This window comes from Miniopterus natalensis, chromosome 11, assembly GCF_054644295.1.
Source record: "Miniopterus natalensis isolate mMinNat1 chromosome 11, mMinNat1.hap1, whole genome shotgun sequence".
Lineage (NCBI taxonomy): Eukaryota > Metazoa > Chordata > Mammalia > Chiroptera > Miniopteridae > Miniopterus > Miniopterus natalensis.
In genome coordinates, this window is record NC_142091.1 from 77,888,027 (window position 1) to 77,904,848 (window position 16,822).

Sequence of the window (16,822 nt, forward strand, 5' to 3'; positions counted from 1 at the left end):
ACCATATTTTTAAAAAATATGTGGGAATCGTGTTGGGGAGGCAGGCAGGCCTCCAAGGCTGAGAGGTCCCGAGTCTCCAAAGGACACCAAGAGGAGCACCAAGGGTTGGGGCTTCTGGAAACCAGCCAAAGCAGCACATCCAGGAGGGGGCCTGGGTGGAGCCAGGTGGCGGCCACTGGTGACCCTCAGGACAGCAGTACTGGGGGGGTGGGGCTGGAGAGGGTGGCTGGCACAGCACAGTGCCTCTTGGGTGTCACCCAGGCCTGGTACCTGAACCCAGGTACTTGGGCTCAAGCGTATCAATCATGTGACCTCAGGAGAGCCTCTCAGCCTCTCTGACTCAGTGTCCTTGGCCATAAAATAGGGATGTCGAGGGCTGAGTGCGTAAGGACACAAACAGCACTTCGGGTGGGGTCCAGTGTGGTAAATGCCTTGCACCAGCACCTCCCCCCTCAGCTTGGAGCCTGGCATGTGCTGGCCCCCCTGCACACACACCTGCCGGAGACCATGAGGTGTAAGGACAATGCCCAGGAGAACGTTCCAAATGGGGGGCTGGGGCATCCTGCTGGAGCTGCTGGGAAGAAATTGGACAAGCAGCTTATGGTCAACTTGGAGTCTCCTGGGAGGGGGGCCAGCCCCTCCCACTTCATCTGCAGCTGCTCCCCGGGGGGCTGCTGGGGAATCGTCATAATAAATACACACACCCGCGATGTGATACAAAGAACACTGCCTTAGCAGGCATCCGGGAGCAGTGCACAACCTACCCAGCCAGGCCAACCTGTGCTCTGGGGTGAGACGTGTTCCCAGGAAACGGCCCCAGAGCCACTGGTTTGGGCCCAAAGTGAGCACAGGTGGTATCCCTTGAGAACATAGGTATATATCTGTACCTCCCACCTACTGATGCTCCCCCACATACTGGGGGGGAAAAACCCTTTACCCCCACACACATTTGGACACCTTCCATTTAAAACCCCATAACTGTCACCTCTGGTGCACCCTGACCAGCCACCCACCTGCCACCTCTCACGTGCTAGTGCCAAGCAAGGACATTCACGTGCACCCTGCCCACTTGCCCCTCACAGACCTGCTCCCTGAAGTCCTTGCTGTGTCCCCAGTGTGTGCTGGCACCCCCTGCTCCTGCTCCTGCTCCTCACAGGCACAGGCAGGCACAGGCATCTTGTGTACAGGAGGGTAGAGCTGGGCTGGGAGCGCCCCCCTCCTCTCCAGCCCAGACCGGCCCTTTCCCGTGGTCAGGCCCGCACACACCCACAGGGCCAGAGCTGGAGGAGGGCACAGGCAGGACTATTCCCTGGCTCAGGAAGGCCGTGTATTAATGTATTGGGGCCGCCGTACCGATGACCACAGACTGAGTGGCTTAAAAGAAATTTATTCTCTTACAGCCAAAAGTCCAAAATCAAGGTTGGCAGGGCCACACTCACTCTAAAATCTGTAAGGAGAATCCTGTTTTGTCTTTTCTGGGTTTTGGTGCCACAGGCTTCCTTGGTTTGTGGCAGAATCACCCCAATCTCTGCCTCTGTCTTCACACGGCCCTCTCCCTGTGTATCTGTATCTCTCGTCTGTCTCTTTAAAAAATAAAATAAAATAAATGGCCTGGCCAGGTGTGGCTCAGCAGTTGAGCATCAACCTATGATCCAAGAGATTGTGGTCAGATTTGCAGGCTTGGTCCCCAGTGGGGGCGTGCAGGATGCAGCCAATCAATTACTCTCTCATCATTGATGTTTCTCTCTCTCCCTGCCTCTCTCTGAAATCAATAAAGGTAAATTTAAAAAAATAAAAAGTTTTATTGATTTCAGAGAGAGGACAGGAGAGGGAGAGAGACAGAAACATCAATGATGAGAGAGAGTCATCAATCGGCCGCCTCCTGCACGCCTCCACTGGGGATCGAGCCCGCAACCCGGGCATGTGCCCTGACTGGGGAATCAAACCACAATCTCCTGGATCCTAGGTCGATGCTCAAACCACTGAGCAACATGGGCTGGGCTCTCATCTGTCTCTTATAAGTACATTGGATTTAGGGCCTACCTAGGTAATCCAGGATTATCTCATCTCAAGACCCTTAATTAATTACATCTGCAAAGACCCTTTTTCCAAGTTAGGTCACATTCACAGTGTGTGGGCATTAGGATACAAACATATCTTTTTAAAAATATATTTTTTGTTATTGATTTCAGGGAGAGGGAGAGAGAGAGAAAAACATCAGTAATGAGAGAGTCTTGATCGGCTGCCTCCTGCACACCCCTTACTGGGGATCGAGCCCACAACCCAGGCATGTGCCCTGACCCGGAATCGAACTACAATCTCCTGAATCCTAGGTTGCTGCTCAACCACTCAGCCATGTCCGGCTGGGCCAAACATATCTTTTTGAGGGGCCACCATTGAGTCTACTAGAGAGTAGTAAGGGGTGCATTTGGAACTGCCAGAACTGGGGGCACAGTTGAGGGTTATACCAACAGGGCAAGACAGAAACTGGGAGCCACTTTGACTTCTGGCCTCTCCGTGTCCCTGAGTCCCTCCAAACCTCTGCCCTGCCTGCCACCTCAACTATGGCCAGTGGTGAAGGTGTGGGTCTCCTCAGGGACCCACATGCTCCAGGCCTTGATGACCCCTCAACTTCTGACCCCTTAGAGCTGAGCCACCCATTGCTCCTGCTCCTTCCCCATCCACAGGTGGCCACACCCCACAACTGCCTGCACCAGGCTTCACACTCCTGAGGTCCCAGGAAGGGGCAGACGCCTCCCTGGAGCCCCAGCACTGAGCCACCCAGGCAAAAGTCTTGAAGGAAGAAATGAAGTGACTGGAGCCTGGCCGGTGTGGCTCAGCAGCGGAGCATCGACCTGGGATCCAGGGGATTGCTGCTGGATTCCCAGTCAGGGCACTGGCCTGGGTTGTGGGCTCGATCCCCAGTCGGGGGCGTGCAGGAGGCAGCCCATCAATGACTCTCATCATGGATGTTTCTCTCTCCTTCTCCCTTCCTCTCTCTGAAATCAATAAAGATATATTTTTTAAAAAATGAAATGAAGCGGCCGTGGTGGTGGGAAGAGGGCAGGAGTGGCCCATGCTAGGTTTTCGGGGGCCAGCGGGCTGAGCCAGGCGTATGCAGGATGCAGGTAAGTCACTGGGGGCAGGAGGACCAGTAGTGGGGTGGTGAGTTGGAGGGCAGGAGAGCTGGAGGAGGGGAGCTGGGGGCCAGGGTGGCTGGGGCTCTCACCTAGGCCAAAGACCATGGTGCCAGTGGGAAGCCCAGGGGCCTTTTGGAGCTTCCCGGAGGCAGGAGAGTGGGGTCTCCCGGAGGTCCGGGCTCTGAGGCAAGTAGGTGCCAGAGAGCGGTTGATTTGAGGGAGGTGGGGGGAAAGGGGGAGCCCTTGCTGACCTTGGAGGGGCACAAAAGGCGTATAAGGACCCCTGTGCCAGGAACAAAAGGGGAGCAGGCACCTCTCTGCCCAATTAGGGGTCTGGGTGACTCGATTCTGGGCCATGGAGGCGGGAAGGGAGTGTGAAGAGAAGGGGCCGGGGCCAGATGTCCCTTGGCTGCCGCTTTGGGGGCTCCGCCCAGGAGTCAGTGACTCCGGGTCTGAAACAGTCGCTCCCTTGATTTACGCGCTTCGATGCCCAGGCAGGGCTGCGGCGCGGGAGGCGAGTCGCCCGGGGCCCTGCGCCCCGCGCCCCGGCCTCGGCCTCGGCCCCGGACCCTTCCATGTGACAGATCCCACGGAAGGGATCCAGGGCGCCCGGGGCGGCCCCCGGGGGCTGCGGGGCACACGGGCGGAGCTGTAGCCCACGTCCGCTCAGCTCCGCCAGCCGGACCGCCCCGGGGTGGGCGCGGGCCGTGCGCGCCCCGCAGCCGAGGCCCCGGCCCCGGCTACGTGCGCGGTGTCCCGCGGGTTCCCTAGGAGGCGCCGGCCCCGCGCGGCGGGCGGGGGACAGCGCCTCGGGCCGTACCAACCGGCCGGGCCGCGGGGGAGCCGCCGCGAGGCGCCCCAGGCCCCGCCCGGCAGGTGCGGCCCCGCCCCGAGGCCGACGTGCGGAGAGGAACGCGCCGGCCGCGCCCGCGAGGGGCCGCGCGGCGGTGGGCGTGGCGCCCGCACCCCCCGCGCTCCCACTGGCTGCGGCGCTGCAGGGCGGGCCCGGCCCGCCTGGCGATTGGCTGCGAGGCCCTTGCATTTGCATACGGGCCGGGCGAGGGGCGAGGGCGCGGGGCCGCGGGGCGCCAGGGGCCGCGGCCGCTGCAGAAGTTGGGCGGAGAGCAGGCGACGGCCCCGCACCCGGGTCGCAGGTGACGCGCCGGGGGCCGCAGGCTGGCGGGCGGGGGCGCCCCCCGCAGGCCGCCCGCCCTCGCGGGCTGCAGGGCTCGGACGCCCAGGTTGGGGGGAAGGAGGGTCGGGGTGCGGGACGACCCCTCCGCCTGCCCGGCGTCCCTCCAGGCGCAGGGCAGCCACTGCCCACCGCACACTGCGCTGCTCCGGACCCACTGTGCGTGTGACAGCGGCTGATCTGTTCCTGGGCAGCGCGACCGCCCCGGCCCCTCTGTGACCCTGTTCTGTCGGGCAGGGGGAGGCCACACCGGGCAGGGAGAGGCCACACCCGGTCAGAGGGCGCGTGCAAGGCGGGCGGGCAGGGCACCCCCGTGGAAGGGTCTGCCTGTGTGCACCCAGCAGACACCCCGGGGGTGGGAGAGAAAGAAGGGACATTGCGAGGCGTCGCTGCCCTCCTCATGAGAGGGCTCAGGCTGGGCCAGATGCCCTCTTGGAGGAAACTCCCTTTTCCTTGTGTGTCAGGTTGCCAGGTTGTGCAGCGTTCCTGGGACGGCCTTCTGGATGCCACCAGGCTGAGGGCAGCCCTGGGCAGGCGCGGACTGGAGCCTCCAGACCAACCTCCTGAGGGCCACCTCTGGGAACTTGCATAAGGAAGACTGACAGACTTGGCTGTCCCGTGCATTCCTGCCACTTGGGCAAGGGCGCTAAGGGAGTGAGGGCTGCAAGGCCCCCTTTGCAGCGCCCGGCAACAAGCCCCTTCAAGAGGTGGGGGCACCTGGCACAGTCCCTGGCCTGACCGCTGGGCTTGCCTTCTCTGCGGGGTGCTTTCAAGTCCACTGAGAAAACCTGCTGAGCGTGGAGTGTGCCCAGAGCAGCCTCCAGGTCTGCAGGTGCCAGGATACCTGCAGCAGGCCCTGTCCCCTCTGGCAGTGGGGGTTGATGGCTGGAGCTGGGCCTGCTGTTGTAGGAGAGGCCTGAGGGACTTGCTTGGACTGACTTCCTTTTGGAAGGTCCCTGTCCTGACGGTCACTGTGGTGTCACACCCAGCAGGCTTGGTAGGGTCAGATTCTGCAGGTGACAGGGAGGCTGTGGTGGCCTTGGGGTTGAGAACCAGTGGAGCTGATTTACAGCCACTGGGCAGTGACTTACTCTGGGTGACCCTCAATGAACCCAGGAGGGCACTTCTGTGCTGGGGGTGAAAAGGAACTCTGAGGTTCGTAGAAGTTCCAGTGCTGTCCCCGAACACAGCCTGACCCTGAAGGGCAGCAGTGACCAATGGTGATGGCCGCCCCATCCTCACACCAGGCAGAGTCCTGCCCTGAACTGGGTGTTTGGAGGAGAGCTGGGCTCTTCCTCACCTCAGCACAGCTCACATCATTGTCTTCAATGTACAATTTAAAACTCAAAAGTAAACTTTCCAACCACTGAGGTTTGCGTAGTGATCTGAAGCACTTCTGGTAACTTTTTGGTGGGTGGGATTTTGTGCATCTGGAACAGCCCCACCCCAGCCCTCTTCTCCACCTCGGCCGCTGGAGGAGAGGAACCCCTCTGAAGTGGGCTCCTTAGCTTGCCCAGAGCCAGTAGCAGACCAGGGACAAGCCCCTCGCGGTGGCCTCAGGAGCAGGTGTCCCTTGGAAACAGGCGCAGGAGAACAGGAGGCCGGGTGTGTGTGAGATCAGCCAGCTCTGTGCCTGCTTCCCTTTGGGGCTGGGAAACTTGGTGAGGAACTCATGACACTGGGGAGGGCGTGGGCTAGTTCTGCTGGGGGGTGGGGTGGGGTGTGTGTGTGTGTGTGTGCGTGTGCGTGCGTGCGTGTGTAGCATGGTCCCTGAATGGCACCTGGCTTTGCCCTGCTGGCCTGTGCGCTCACTCAGCTTGGGAGATGGTCCCATGCAGCGGGTCAGGGCTGGTGCCCAGATACATCCAACCTTCCTGAGTGTGGGTGGGGACTGCGGGTGAAGGGAGCAGGCCCCTCAAATCTGATGGTGAATGCCCTGCCCAGAGCACACAGTGCTTCCACCCAGGACATGGCCTGTCAGCCTTTCCAGTCCAGGCTACACCCCAGGTGACTGTGCTTGGACCTGATTGGGGCCACAGGTCAGGCCAGCCCAGGCCCCAGGAACAGGCTGTGCTGAGTCGGGCAGCAGGCTCACGCGGCAGTATAGACAGGATTGTGGTCAGGCTGGGAGTTTTGCAGAGAGGAAGCCGGGGCTGAGCCCCTCGGACATCACGGTCAGAATCATCCTGCCCCTTGGCCTGTCCAGCCACTCCTCATCTGTGCTGTCTCAGCAGGAAGTCCCCAGTCCTGGCTACTCCCAAGCTGGGCTCTTGGCTTCCTTGCTCCTGACGCTTAGGACTTCACAGCCCCTATGGTCTGCTCTGAAGGAGGTGGGGAGCACCAGCCTGACTTGGGGCCACCCTCTCCTCCAGGAGAAGGCTGACTCCATCCCAAAGTTGCCCATCCCAAAACTCAACACAAAGACCCCCATAATCTAGGGTGTTCCTATCCTGTTCTCCAGTACCACCCATGGCTGCACCCAAGGCTTACAGCCCCCGAAGTTTTGAACATCACAAAGGTCTCCAATCTTCACCACAGCCCTTGGAACTGGGAGCCTGTGGCCCAGCCCAGGAGAGGGCTGTGTGTTGGATACCTGCCCTGACTTCAAGGCTACAGGCACATAGCAGAGGCTTCACGCCCACCTGGGGAGCCAAGGGGGGTGTTGGAAGGCAGACAGGCACACCCTCACAGGGCCTAAACAGTCCCTTTGGGCAAAGCTCCCTGGGCCTGGCCAACCCAGGAGTCCTGGGACCCACCCCAACAAGCTCTCAGACTCAGTCAACCTGACAGGCAGGTCTGACATGTCCTCGAGTCCTCATATCCAGGAGCCACCCCAGAGTGGGCGGCAGTTCCTGCTGTTGGTAGGAGGAGAGGCCGGAGGAGAGAAGCCAGGTAGGAGAGGGTCAGATAATACCTGTGGCAGGGCTCTAGACCGTCCAACTCCCCAACACCAGGCTCAGGCTGCAGAGGGTCCCTTAGGGTGGGTAGGCACGGCCGCGTGGAAGCCCCAGCCTTGGACCCAAGTGTCCACTGACCTTGGGGGACCCCCTTCTCAGGAGCCCTGGCTGCGGACAGCCCCCAGCAGCTCGGGATACTCCCCAGTGACCCTGGGTGGAGTCTCAAGTGTTAGAACCCATACACCCTGTCTAGTGCCGCCTCAGGACACACTCAAGCCACTGCAGGCAGTTTACTGAGGTTTTAGTGTCGAGGTAAGGGAGCAGCACTCACACACACACTCCACGCTCACACACAAATATAAAGGTGCTGAAGGATACCTCCCACACACAAGCACACACCCACAGACTGAAAACAGCACCCACTCATCTCCTGTCACCAACAAAGAGCTGTGGGCTTTGGGGCCAGCAAGTTCTGAGCTGGCCATAACCCAAGCTTCTCCAGGGGCTTGGCAGACATGGCAAGCACCAGGGTGAGAGTCCTCAGCTTCCCCCTGCCTCCGCAGCAGAGACCCCAGAGTTCCGAGGTGTTGTGTCCTGGGCACAGGGCCTGAGGGCTTCCAATGGCATGGGGGCATGATTCCTCTATGACCGCCGATTCTTCCTCTGTCACCCAGGATGGGCTGACCCTGGCTGCCCTCGCTGTGTTGTCAGAGCCCGGACTGGGCTGGCAGTGGACATTCATTCCAAGGCAGGTGCTGCTACCTCCAGTTCTGCCTCATGGGGCCAACTATGGAGAGGACACAGGCTGAGGGGGGCTGAGGGGCCACAGGAGGACCTCATCCCACCCAGAGTGGGGGAGACAGACATACCCTCTGGGCTCAGACTGGACACTAGGGCAGGGCTCCGGGGGGCTCCTGGGAGGGGCTTTCCTCTGGCTGGAGACATGAGATCCTGTGGGGAAAGCAGGTCAGCTTGGGACTGGGTGTGGGTCCCTCCCCGACCCGGCCTCTCCCTGGAACCATTCTGGCTGACCTGTGTGCCGGGGGCGGCCCCCGTCTGCTGGATGAACTGCTGCAGGTTACACTGACGCAGCTCCCGGTTCAGTTCCTCAAGCTCCTGGGCCTGGGCCTGGGGCACACAGGACCCTCAGTGGGCACAGCCTAGACCTGGTGCTCTCCCTAGTCTAACCCCCAGACCAACCCCCAAATCCAGCCATGTCAGGGGTGCCAGTCCCGGGAGCTCACCTGCAGGGCGTGCTCTGCAGCCTCTAGAGCCCTGCTCACCAGGGCCAAGCTGCCTTGCACCTCTGCACTGTACCGCTCCTGGGCGGCCAGGTCCTGGCGCAGGCGTTCTGTGGCAGATGCTGTAGGTGAAGGGGGCCCAGGGGCCTCTGCGGCCAGATGTAGCTTGTCCTCCAGGGCACGAGCCTGGGCATCCAGGGCCTGCAGGCGGGCAGCATGCTCAGCGGTGGCAGCGCTCAGTGCCTGCAGCCGGGCCTGCGCCTCACGCTCCCGTGCCTGCTCCCGCCGTAGCTCCTGCTCCCAGAAGGCCTCCTGGCCCAGCTCTGCTGCGTTCCTCTGCACCCTCCACTCCAGGTCCTGCAGGTCTTCGCAGCAGCCTGGCATTGGTGCTACAGAGGCCACAGGCTCAGGCAGCACTGGGCTGGAGACCAGCCTGGGGCTCCCCAGGCTGAAGGTCAGTGCTTTGTGGGGATCACGGCCCAGTGCTGGTCTCGGCTTTGGGGGAAGGCTAGCGCGGACTGGGCAGCGCTCAGGGGGTGGGCAGCTGTCAGAGGAAGGCCTCCCAGTGAGGCTGGGCCCTGTCCGCCGCAGGACAAACTGGACATCACTGGCAAACTGTCCACAGGTAGCCTGGGCACCCACTGGACACTCCTGGGGCAGCAGCTGCCGTTCCTTCTCCCTGAGACGCTGTACGAGCACAAAACGGCCCGTCTGGCCTGGGGTGGGGGAGAGGGGTCAGCCTATGTCCCCCCACCCCTTGTCCTCTAGATTGAGAAGCTAGGGGATGGAATGGGGGATCAGCAACCAGCCCACCCTCCTTGGGGGAAGATGGGGCCAGAGGGCCAGGCCCCACCCCAGGTCCGCCCGTGGGGCCTGTTGTGCCGCAGGGGACTCACCTATAGCTTGGGCTAGTGCCACGACCACTTCCTGACAGGTGGTCTGCTCCGAGACCCCACAGACCACTCGCTGGATGCCATCCACCCACACCTTCAGCTCCATGGCCACAGGCCCAGAGAACATGTCCCTGTCCTGCAGGTGAAGGCCAGTGTCAAGCCCAGCCCGGCCCTCGTTTCTCGCTCCTCCCGCCTGCCCCTCACCCCAGAACTGGTTCAGGGCAGCCGCCTCGCTCTCCTGTGCCCAGCCCTACCCGCGGGCCACACATTCCTGGGGTGGGGGGAGTCAAGACCAGCCCCCCAAACGGGGAACCAGTCTGCCGTCCCGGAGAGCTGGAGGTTTCCCCACTTCCCAGCCTCCCCTCGCCCCGCCCCGCTCCCGGAACAAGGAGAATCATTAACCAGACGCGGGACTTCCTGCCCCCCCAGTCACCTGGCGCCCAGGGCACTGCCCCCCCGCGGGGCGCCGTCCCCGGTCACCCAAGGGCGTCCGCACGCCGGCTCGGCGCCCGCTGCCACGGGAACGCACCCTTCCCCGCGACTCGGACGCCCGCCCCCGGCGCGGCGCGGGCAGCCCCCTCCCACTGCCGCCGAGCCCGGCGCTCGCCCCGCAGGCCGCCGCCCCGCCGCGGGAGGGCGCAGGTGTGGCCCCCGCGCGCCGCCCGGCCCCTGGGCCTCCCTCGGAGCCGCCGCCCGCACTCCGGGCGCTCCCGGGCTCCGCGCTGCTCACCTGGGCGCCCGCCGGCCTCCGAGCCTCCGACCGACTCCTTTCCGCGCCCGGCGCCGCGGCAACCTGCAGCCTCCAGCGCCGCGGGAGCGTCCCGTCCGCCCCCCATTGGCCCGCAGCCCGAGCGCCAACCCCGCCCCGCGCGCTCCGATTGGCTGTCCGGCGCGCCCGCCCACCTAGTGTACACGCCCATTGGCCACCTTCTCTGCGCTCCGCCTCTCCCCATTGGCTCCCCGCCCGCCCCGCCCCCGGCTGCGCCCAGGTGTGGGCGGGGCTTGGCGGCTCGGAGGGGCGGGTGGAGCCCGGGGCCGTCCACTCACGCCCGAAGCCCGCGAACTACGCGGAAAGGCGTCCGAGCCCGCGGCCCCCGGCGGCGCGGACAGGTGTCTGGCCCCATTCCCGGGCCCACGTCCGCAGGAGCCGCCCGGTCGGACGCCTCCCCCATCTAGGGAGGGGGACCGGCCTAGGACCCCGCAACCCGCCAGCGCCCAGAAGAACCCCGCCCTGTTCGCCCTCGGGGCCCACTCGACGGTCGTCGGGACACACGGGGCCGGGGGAGCTGGGGGGCCGCCGCCCTCCGCCCCTGCGGCCTGACCCGGCCAACAGCCCTGGGGGACCGGGGCCCACCCCGAGTTGCTGGGACAAAGGCCCTGGCCCTTTGCCTGCGGCGCATTCGGCCCCCCCCTCCCCGTCCGCAGGGGGCCAGTGTCCTTCACAGCTGCGGACCCGTCCTCGGCGCGGCCAGTCTTGCTGTCCCGCCGTCGAACCCAAGCCGGCCCCAGCCACGGCCCCTGGGCCTCGGGGCCCCTGCCCGGGGCGTTCAGAGCCGCCCTGCCCCAGTCGGACTGGGCCCTGGGCTGAGCCCCCCCCCCCCCGCCCGAGGGCCCAGGCGGAGGGCACTTGCCTGTGGGTCAGGCCTGGGCCTCGCTGTGTCCAGGGCAGAGGGGACAGTTGTCCTGGGTATCATGGTTACGGGGATGTCCCCAGGGGCCCCTGCAGTGGCCCGGGGTGGAGATGGGCAGGGAAAAGGGAGGTTTCTGGCTCGGGGGTTAGGCGGGTGGGCACTGGACACTGAGGGCAGGGACTGTGGACGGCACTCAGGCGGGGTGGAGCTCAGCCAGCCCGCCCCGCCCAGGGCTGCCCACCCTTCCTCTCCCCCTCCTGTCAGTTCTGCCCAGTGAGGTCCGAATTCTCAAGAATGTGGACCCGCCGGCTTGTGGACACTCACAGGACAGCAGTCCAACACCCACCCATCAGTCTCCACGGGCAGGCTGAGGAGGGACTGTGGTGCCTCCCCTGGGGGTGGCCGGGGCTGTTGTGCTGAGCAATGACCATGGTAGGCTCTGCTGGTCACTCTGTGGCACCCTGAGCCTTCAGAGGTTAGTTGGACAGCAGCTCAGCCTCTCACAGCTGCTCCTTCAGGCTGGACCAACCCTGGGGGGAGGGGGGAGAGGGGGGCCTGGGGCTCACTCAGGGCCATGGTCTGGGGTCTCCCTGGAGGCTCCTGGTAACAAACAGCCCCTCCCTTTCTGGGTGCTGGTATCTATGGCAATGCTATAGGGCCTTTCTCTCCCCAGGCCTGCTTGGATTTCAGGCCTCAGGTGAGTGTTGGAGGTAGGGCCCTGGGTCTGGGAGGACATGGGTATTGTGGGTAAAGGACCAGCACCTCTGGGGACCCTTGCTGTAGGCTGGGGGTGGGTACCTCAGATCCTGGAGGGCAAGGGTGATAGTGAGGAGACCACAGAGAATGTCTGGAAACCCAGGTGACATGTTGTCTAGAGGTGTGACCTGCTGCTCTTCTCTACTCAGAAACACACAGGTGTGGACACCCACATGACCCACAGTCTGGTGTCCCATGGAGTAGAGACAGCTAGACAGACAGACAGACACACACACACACACTGGCCTCCTTGGAGAGCTGCCCCACTGGTGCTGTCTGGGGCTGTCAGACATACACACATGCACACGGGCATGTAAGGAGAGCCCCGCAGGAGTGCCCACACATGGGATACAGGGCAGACAGCCCCACCACCCTTCTCAGCTCCTCCAAGAACATCGAAAATGGCACCCAAGTCTTGCCATGAGGCTGGAAAAGCTAAGGAAGAGGCTCTCCCATCTCTGGTGGACAGAGAGGCGGTCAGTGGCCCCCCGAGGCCCCCAGAGGGCACACGTGCAGACCTGGTGGCTCCCACATGCCCAAAGGACACCAAGCCCAGCTCCACGCAAGTGGCCTCTGTCACCCTGCAGTAAGGAGGGGAGGGAGAGGTGGTCAGTCACTCAAGCCAGGCCAGCCAGAGGGCAGAGCCTGATCAAACAGCTGGGGTGCTGGCTTTGCAGACTGGCCCCCGAGTCCCTGGATCCCCACACATTGCGGCTGCTGTGGAGGCAGCGGGAACTGGAGATCCAGGCTCTGCGGTATGCCATCCAGAAGCACCAGAATGCCCGGCACTGCCACGTCCTGCAGGAGGTGGCTGGGCTTCCATTCGAGAGGTCAGCAGCAAAAAGCTAGTCACTCAGCCCACCCTAGCCCTGGCCTGGCTCTAATTGCTGGTTTCTGTCTGACCCCAACCCCAACCACTGAGCCTGACCAAGAATCCAACCTGATCCCAGCCCTGACCCTTACCCTGACCTTTGCCTCTAGCCCTAGTCCTTACCTGACCCTAATTCCCCACCCTAAGCCTGAGAGTTGATATACTGTAGACCTGCCTAGACCCTAAGCTTGAACATGTCCGTGGGTGCCAAACTCAACCAGGACCCCAGCCCAGACCCAGGCCTCTCAGACTTGACTGTCCTGGCCCAGCAGCACTCTGTACCCTTGGACCCCTCCTGCTCCCCTCCTTGGCTACTGACCCAGAAGTGGGGGCCACTGAGATCACCCCTTCTCCCAGGAGCTCTCGCAATCAGGGAAAGCTCCTGCAGATCCAGGTCCAGAAGCTAACTCAGGAGTTGAAACAGCAAAAGGAACAGGCCCACCAGGTGAGAGGACCTGGGAGTTGGGCAGAGGTTGGTTTGGGGCGGGCAAGGTCAGAGAAGGCCCCACCCCACCTGCGGGCTCTCCTGGAGCAGGAGAAGGTGCACCTGGAGGAGCAGCTGGTGGAGACCACAACCTTGCTGAAGAAGGTAGAGGCCCAGCTAGAGGCCTTCCAAAGGTCCTGCCTCCTGCAGTTGGCCAGCTCCTCCTGGTTGGGCCGCACGCTGAAGTCATCCACTGGCAGTGTGGAGGTAAGCCTGTGCCCCTGGGCCACCCTCCTGCCTCTCATCCCCTCCCCAGCACCCCTTGGACTTACCCGACAGCCAGCATGCCCAATCCAGATTTGTGCTTCTGCTGGGGGGCTCTGGCCTGCTTGGGAAGCCTGTCCAGCTCAGGCTGTCTTCTGACGTTGGCCTGAAATAGGGAGAAACCACAAGCCTTGGGGTCTGGCCCATCTGACACTCTAAGTGTATGCCTCAGGTGCTGGTGAGGTCGAAGGGGAGAGACGTCTTGGGGGGACAGGTGCTCTTCTCCCCAGCCCCTGCCCACTGGCCTCCTGTCCCTCTTGCAGGTGGTGACTGCAGAGAGCCTGATGGATCCCAGCGACCCCTCTGAGAGTGATGAGCCCCCCCCTGCTCAGGAGGTGAGCAAGGTCCCCCTCCTCTGCTCAGGAGGTGAGCCGTGCACTCATGGCTCTGTGGGAGGGGAGGGCCACATGCCTGTTGCTTCCTGGGCAGGGTTTCCGGCTGGAGGATGTAGACTGGAACACCGTCGCCCATCGGTACCCCAACCTCTTCACCAACATCAAGCCGAAGTCGGGGTACAGGTGACTTCTCTGGGAAGGGAGGGACTCCCCCAGGGGCCTTTGCTGGGAGGGCTTGCCTTGGCAGATGAGGACCTGAGTCCAAGTTCCACCCTTACTGTCCCTGGACAAGTCACTCAAACCTTGCAAAAGTCAGTTACCTGATCTCTAGAACAGGGCAGGGGCGCGGGGAAGGGTTCCTGGGCCATCTCTGTCCTGCCATGGGCCCTTTTCCCAGGCTGGGTCCTAGGGACCTGGGCCACAACTTGGGGTGCCACGCCCCCCCTTGGGGAGGCTATCTGGGAGCAGGGCTGGGTCCAGAAACAGGGTAGCCAAGCAGCCAGTGAGCAGACTGTGGCCTGCAGGCACTCCTGGCCCCGGCATCCCCCACCATCCCCACTGGTCTCATCACCTGACAAATGTGTCTCAGACCCGAGCAGTCAGCAGGTGAAACATCACTTCAAGAGTGTGGAGTGGACAACCCTGCCCATCGTGGGCACCAGCAGCTCCGGGGGCGTTGATTCGGACTCCAGCTGGCCAGATGAGCGGTTTGGCCTGCGGAAGGTGACAGGGCACCCACCCCAGGCGCCCGGCCACATTTCCTTCCAGCAGATGGAGTTGGGCGCCAGGAGCTTCAGCAGGGACTCGAAGGCAGAGCCTGAAGGTGGAACGGGGCGGGTCTCCCTGGCTCCTTCTGCCCTGCAGGGCTGTGATCTCTGCCCAATGCCCTAAAGGTGGTCCCCCAACTGCCTGGCCTTCACTGTAGCCCTGAGGGAGGCTCCTGGGACTTCTCTGGCCTCATCTGTGGGCATTGGGGTGGTCTTGGAGGCCTCTGTACTCTGGCTCAACCCCTCCAAGTACTACAAGCTACCCTTCTGCTCCCCTCGGCCCCCAGGGTCCAGCCACCCCTCCTGCCCTAGATCTGGTCCCTGGCACTGTTCGTCTTCCATGTGGACACCCAGGGGCTGCAGGCCAGTTGGCCTCGCAGGAGATGTCCCTAGAGGATGCTCCATACGGGGTCCCCCTCCCGAACAGGACTCTCTCCGGATCTCCGGGAAACCCACTCAGACCAGCCGGGCAAGTCCCTCCTGGTGCACGAGTCCAGTACAGATTCGGACCGCGGGCAGCCAGCGCGCCAGTGGAGGTGCGGGAGTGACGCAGCTCAGCCGAGTGCGGCTCAGAGGAAGGGGTGCGGGGGGGGGGGGGGCAGGCGCGGGTCTCCTGGCGGGCGGGGCCCCACCAGCCGCTCCGCCCCAGCAGGACGGGCTCCTGCCTGAAGATCGTGGCCGTGGGCCTTCGCGAGAGGTTCGTGCGCCTCCTCAACCAGTCCGTGGAGGAGACGGCCGACCTGGGCGGCTTCACGCTGCAGCAGCTCGACGGAGGCTTCCCGGTGTGCGTGTACCGCTTCCCGCCGCACACGCTGCTGGCGCCGCGGCACCACATCACGGTAGGCCCCGCGTCCCGCCCCCCTCGCGCCCCGCCCCGCGCCCCTCGCCCGCCCCGCGCGCCCCGCCCCGCGCCCCTCGCCCGCCCCGCGCGCCCCGCCCCGCGCCCCTCACCCGCCCCGCGCGCCCTGCCCCGCGCGCCCCGCCCCGCGCCCCTCACCCGCCCCGCGCGCCCCGCCCCGCGCCCTTCGCCCGCCCCGCGCGCCCCGCTCCGCCCCGCGCCCCTCACCCGCCCCGCGCCCCTCACTCGCCCCCGCCCTCCCCAGGTGTGGGGCAAAGGGCCCGGCGGCGGCGGGAAGCGGCAGCCCTCGTCCTCGGGCCTGAGCTTCGTGACCCTGCTCCTGAGCCCCAAGGGCGAGGTCAGTGCGGTCCCGACGGGAGGCTGGGGAGGCCCCGCGGGGAGGGGTGACCGCGCGCCCCTCGCCCCGCAGGTGTGCAGCAAGCACCAGGCCCCGCGCGGCGTGACCACCGTTTCGAGGCTCTTCGACGACAACACCAACCTGTCCATCGACCGCTTCCCGCTGTCCGAGGCCCAGCCTGGGGCCAACGCTCGCGAGCAGCGCAGCCCGCGCCGAGCCCCGCGCCACGGTCGGGTGCGGGAGGCCCGGGCCCGGAGCCGGAGGACGGGGTGGGGACCGCGGGTCCCTCGTTCCCTGCCTCCTCCCCAGATCCCGCTCCCCCAAAGCGCCCCCCAGCCCCCCGACAGGACCGTCCCCCACTTCCCGGCCGGACCCCGGGTTACGCAGGACGCCCCTCAGAGCTCCTCTTGCCCCGGCTCGTCCCCGCCGGGACCACCCCTTCCTCGCGGGCGGGCTCGGGCCCTCACCACCCCCTCGCCCCACCAGGACGCGGGCCCTGTTGCCGCGCCTGACCACGCGCCAGCTCGAGGCGCCAGAGCCGCCCGAGCGCGTGGAGACCGATCCCCGGGAGCTGCTGCCCGCCGTCCCGCGTGAGCGTGCGTGGGGGCGCGGAGGGCGGGCTGGGCCGGCAGGGGGGCGAGGCCGGCCCGACGCGCCCCCCTAATTGCCCCATGCAGAGGACCGGCTGGGCCTCGTGGACTGCGGGGCCAGGAAGGACGACTGCGGGGCCAGGAAGGAGGCTCGGGTCCGGGTGAGCGCGCGCGCGCGGGGTGCGGGGGGTGGCGCGCTCCCGCCCGTCCCGTCCCGCCCCGCCCCGCCCCGCCCCGGCCGCCCGCTCCGAGCGCCGCTCAGGCCCCGGGTCCCGCAGGTGTGCCGCAAGAGCGTGGACCGGGGCTGCCCGATGGTGGCGCTGTCGGTGCAGAGCATGGCCCGGAGAAGACGCAGTTTCCACCTGCCCGGCCTCCCGCCCGTCACCGCGGCCCCGTGCCGGCGGGTGTAGGGCCCGGTTAGGGCGTCGCCGCCGCCGCGGTGGCAGCGGTGCGGGGAGAGGGTCAGGGGAGGCAGGCGGTGCCAGCTGCATAATTTATTGAACCAACGTCACCTACGAAGTAAACTGCATTTCTGTACACCTGGGAGTCGAAAGTGATTCTCCTG

General features: G+C 64.7%; 2 protein-coding genes across 3 annotated transcripts; one reads left to right on the top strand and one right to left on the bottom strand.

Moving 5' to 3' along the window:
- Positions 1 to 7,427: 7,427 nt before the first annotated feature.
- RASSF7 (Ras association domain family member 7) lies at positions 7,428 to 10,149 on the bottom strand. 2 transcript variants are annotated; one of them, XM_087822495.1, is made up of 6 exons: positions 10,094 to 10,149; positions 9,367 to 9,499; positions 8,474 to 9,186; positions 8,262 to 8,357; positions 8,099 to 8,180; positions 7,428 to 8,016 (listed from the first exon to the last, which is right to left on the bottom strand). In XM_087822495.1, the coding sequence occupies exons 2-6, from the start codon at positions 9,488 to 9,490 to the stop codon at positions 7,988 to 7,990; spliced, it is 1,044 nt and encodes a 347-aa protein (XP_087678621.1). In that variant the 5' UTR covers positions 9,491 to 9,499; positions 10,094 to 10,149; the 3' UTR covers positions 7,428 to 7,987. The 2 variants fall into 2 exon arrangements, with proteins under 2 accessions (XP_087678621.1, XP_087678620.1); XM_087822494.1 differs by having other exon boundaries at positions 8,099 to 8,357.
- A 1,826-nt stretch (positions 10,150 to 11,975) lies between these two features.
- LMNTD2 (lamin tail domain containing 2) lies at positions 11,976 to 16,667 on the top strand. The gene is made up of 13 exons (XM_087822321.1): positions 11,976 to 12,336; positions 12,428 to 12,580; positions 12,979 to 13,066; positions 13,157 to 13,312; positions 13,633 to 13,704; positions 13,799 to 13,887; positions 14,229 to 14,527; positions 14,899 to 15,007; positions 15,124 to 15,310; positions 15,575 to 15,667; positions 15,740 to 15,936; positions 16,154 to 16,319; positions 16,536 to 16,667. Exons 1-13 carry the CDS (start codon positions 12,152 to 12,154, stop codon positions 16,665 to 16,667), a joined length of 1,926 nt encoding a protein of 641 aa, XP_087678447.1. The 5' UTR covers positions 11,976 to 12,151.
- The last annotated feature ends 155 nt before the right edge of the window (positions 16,668 to 16,822 follow it).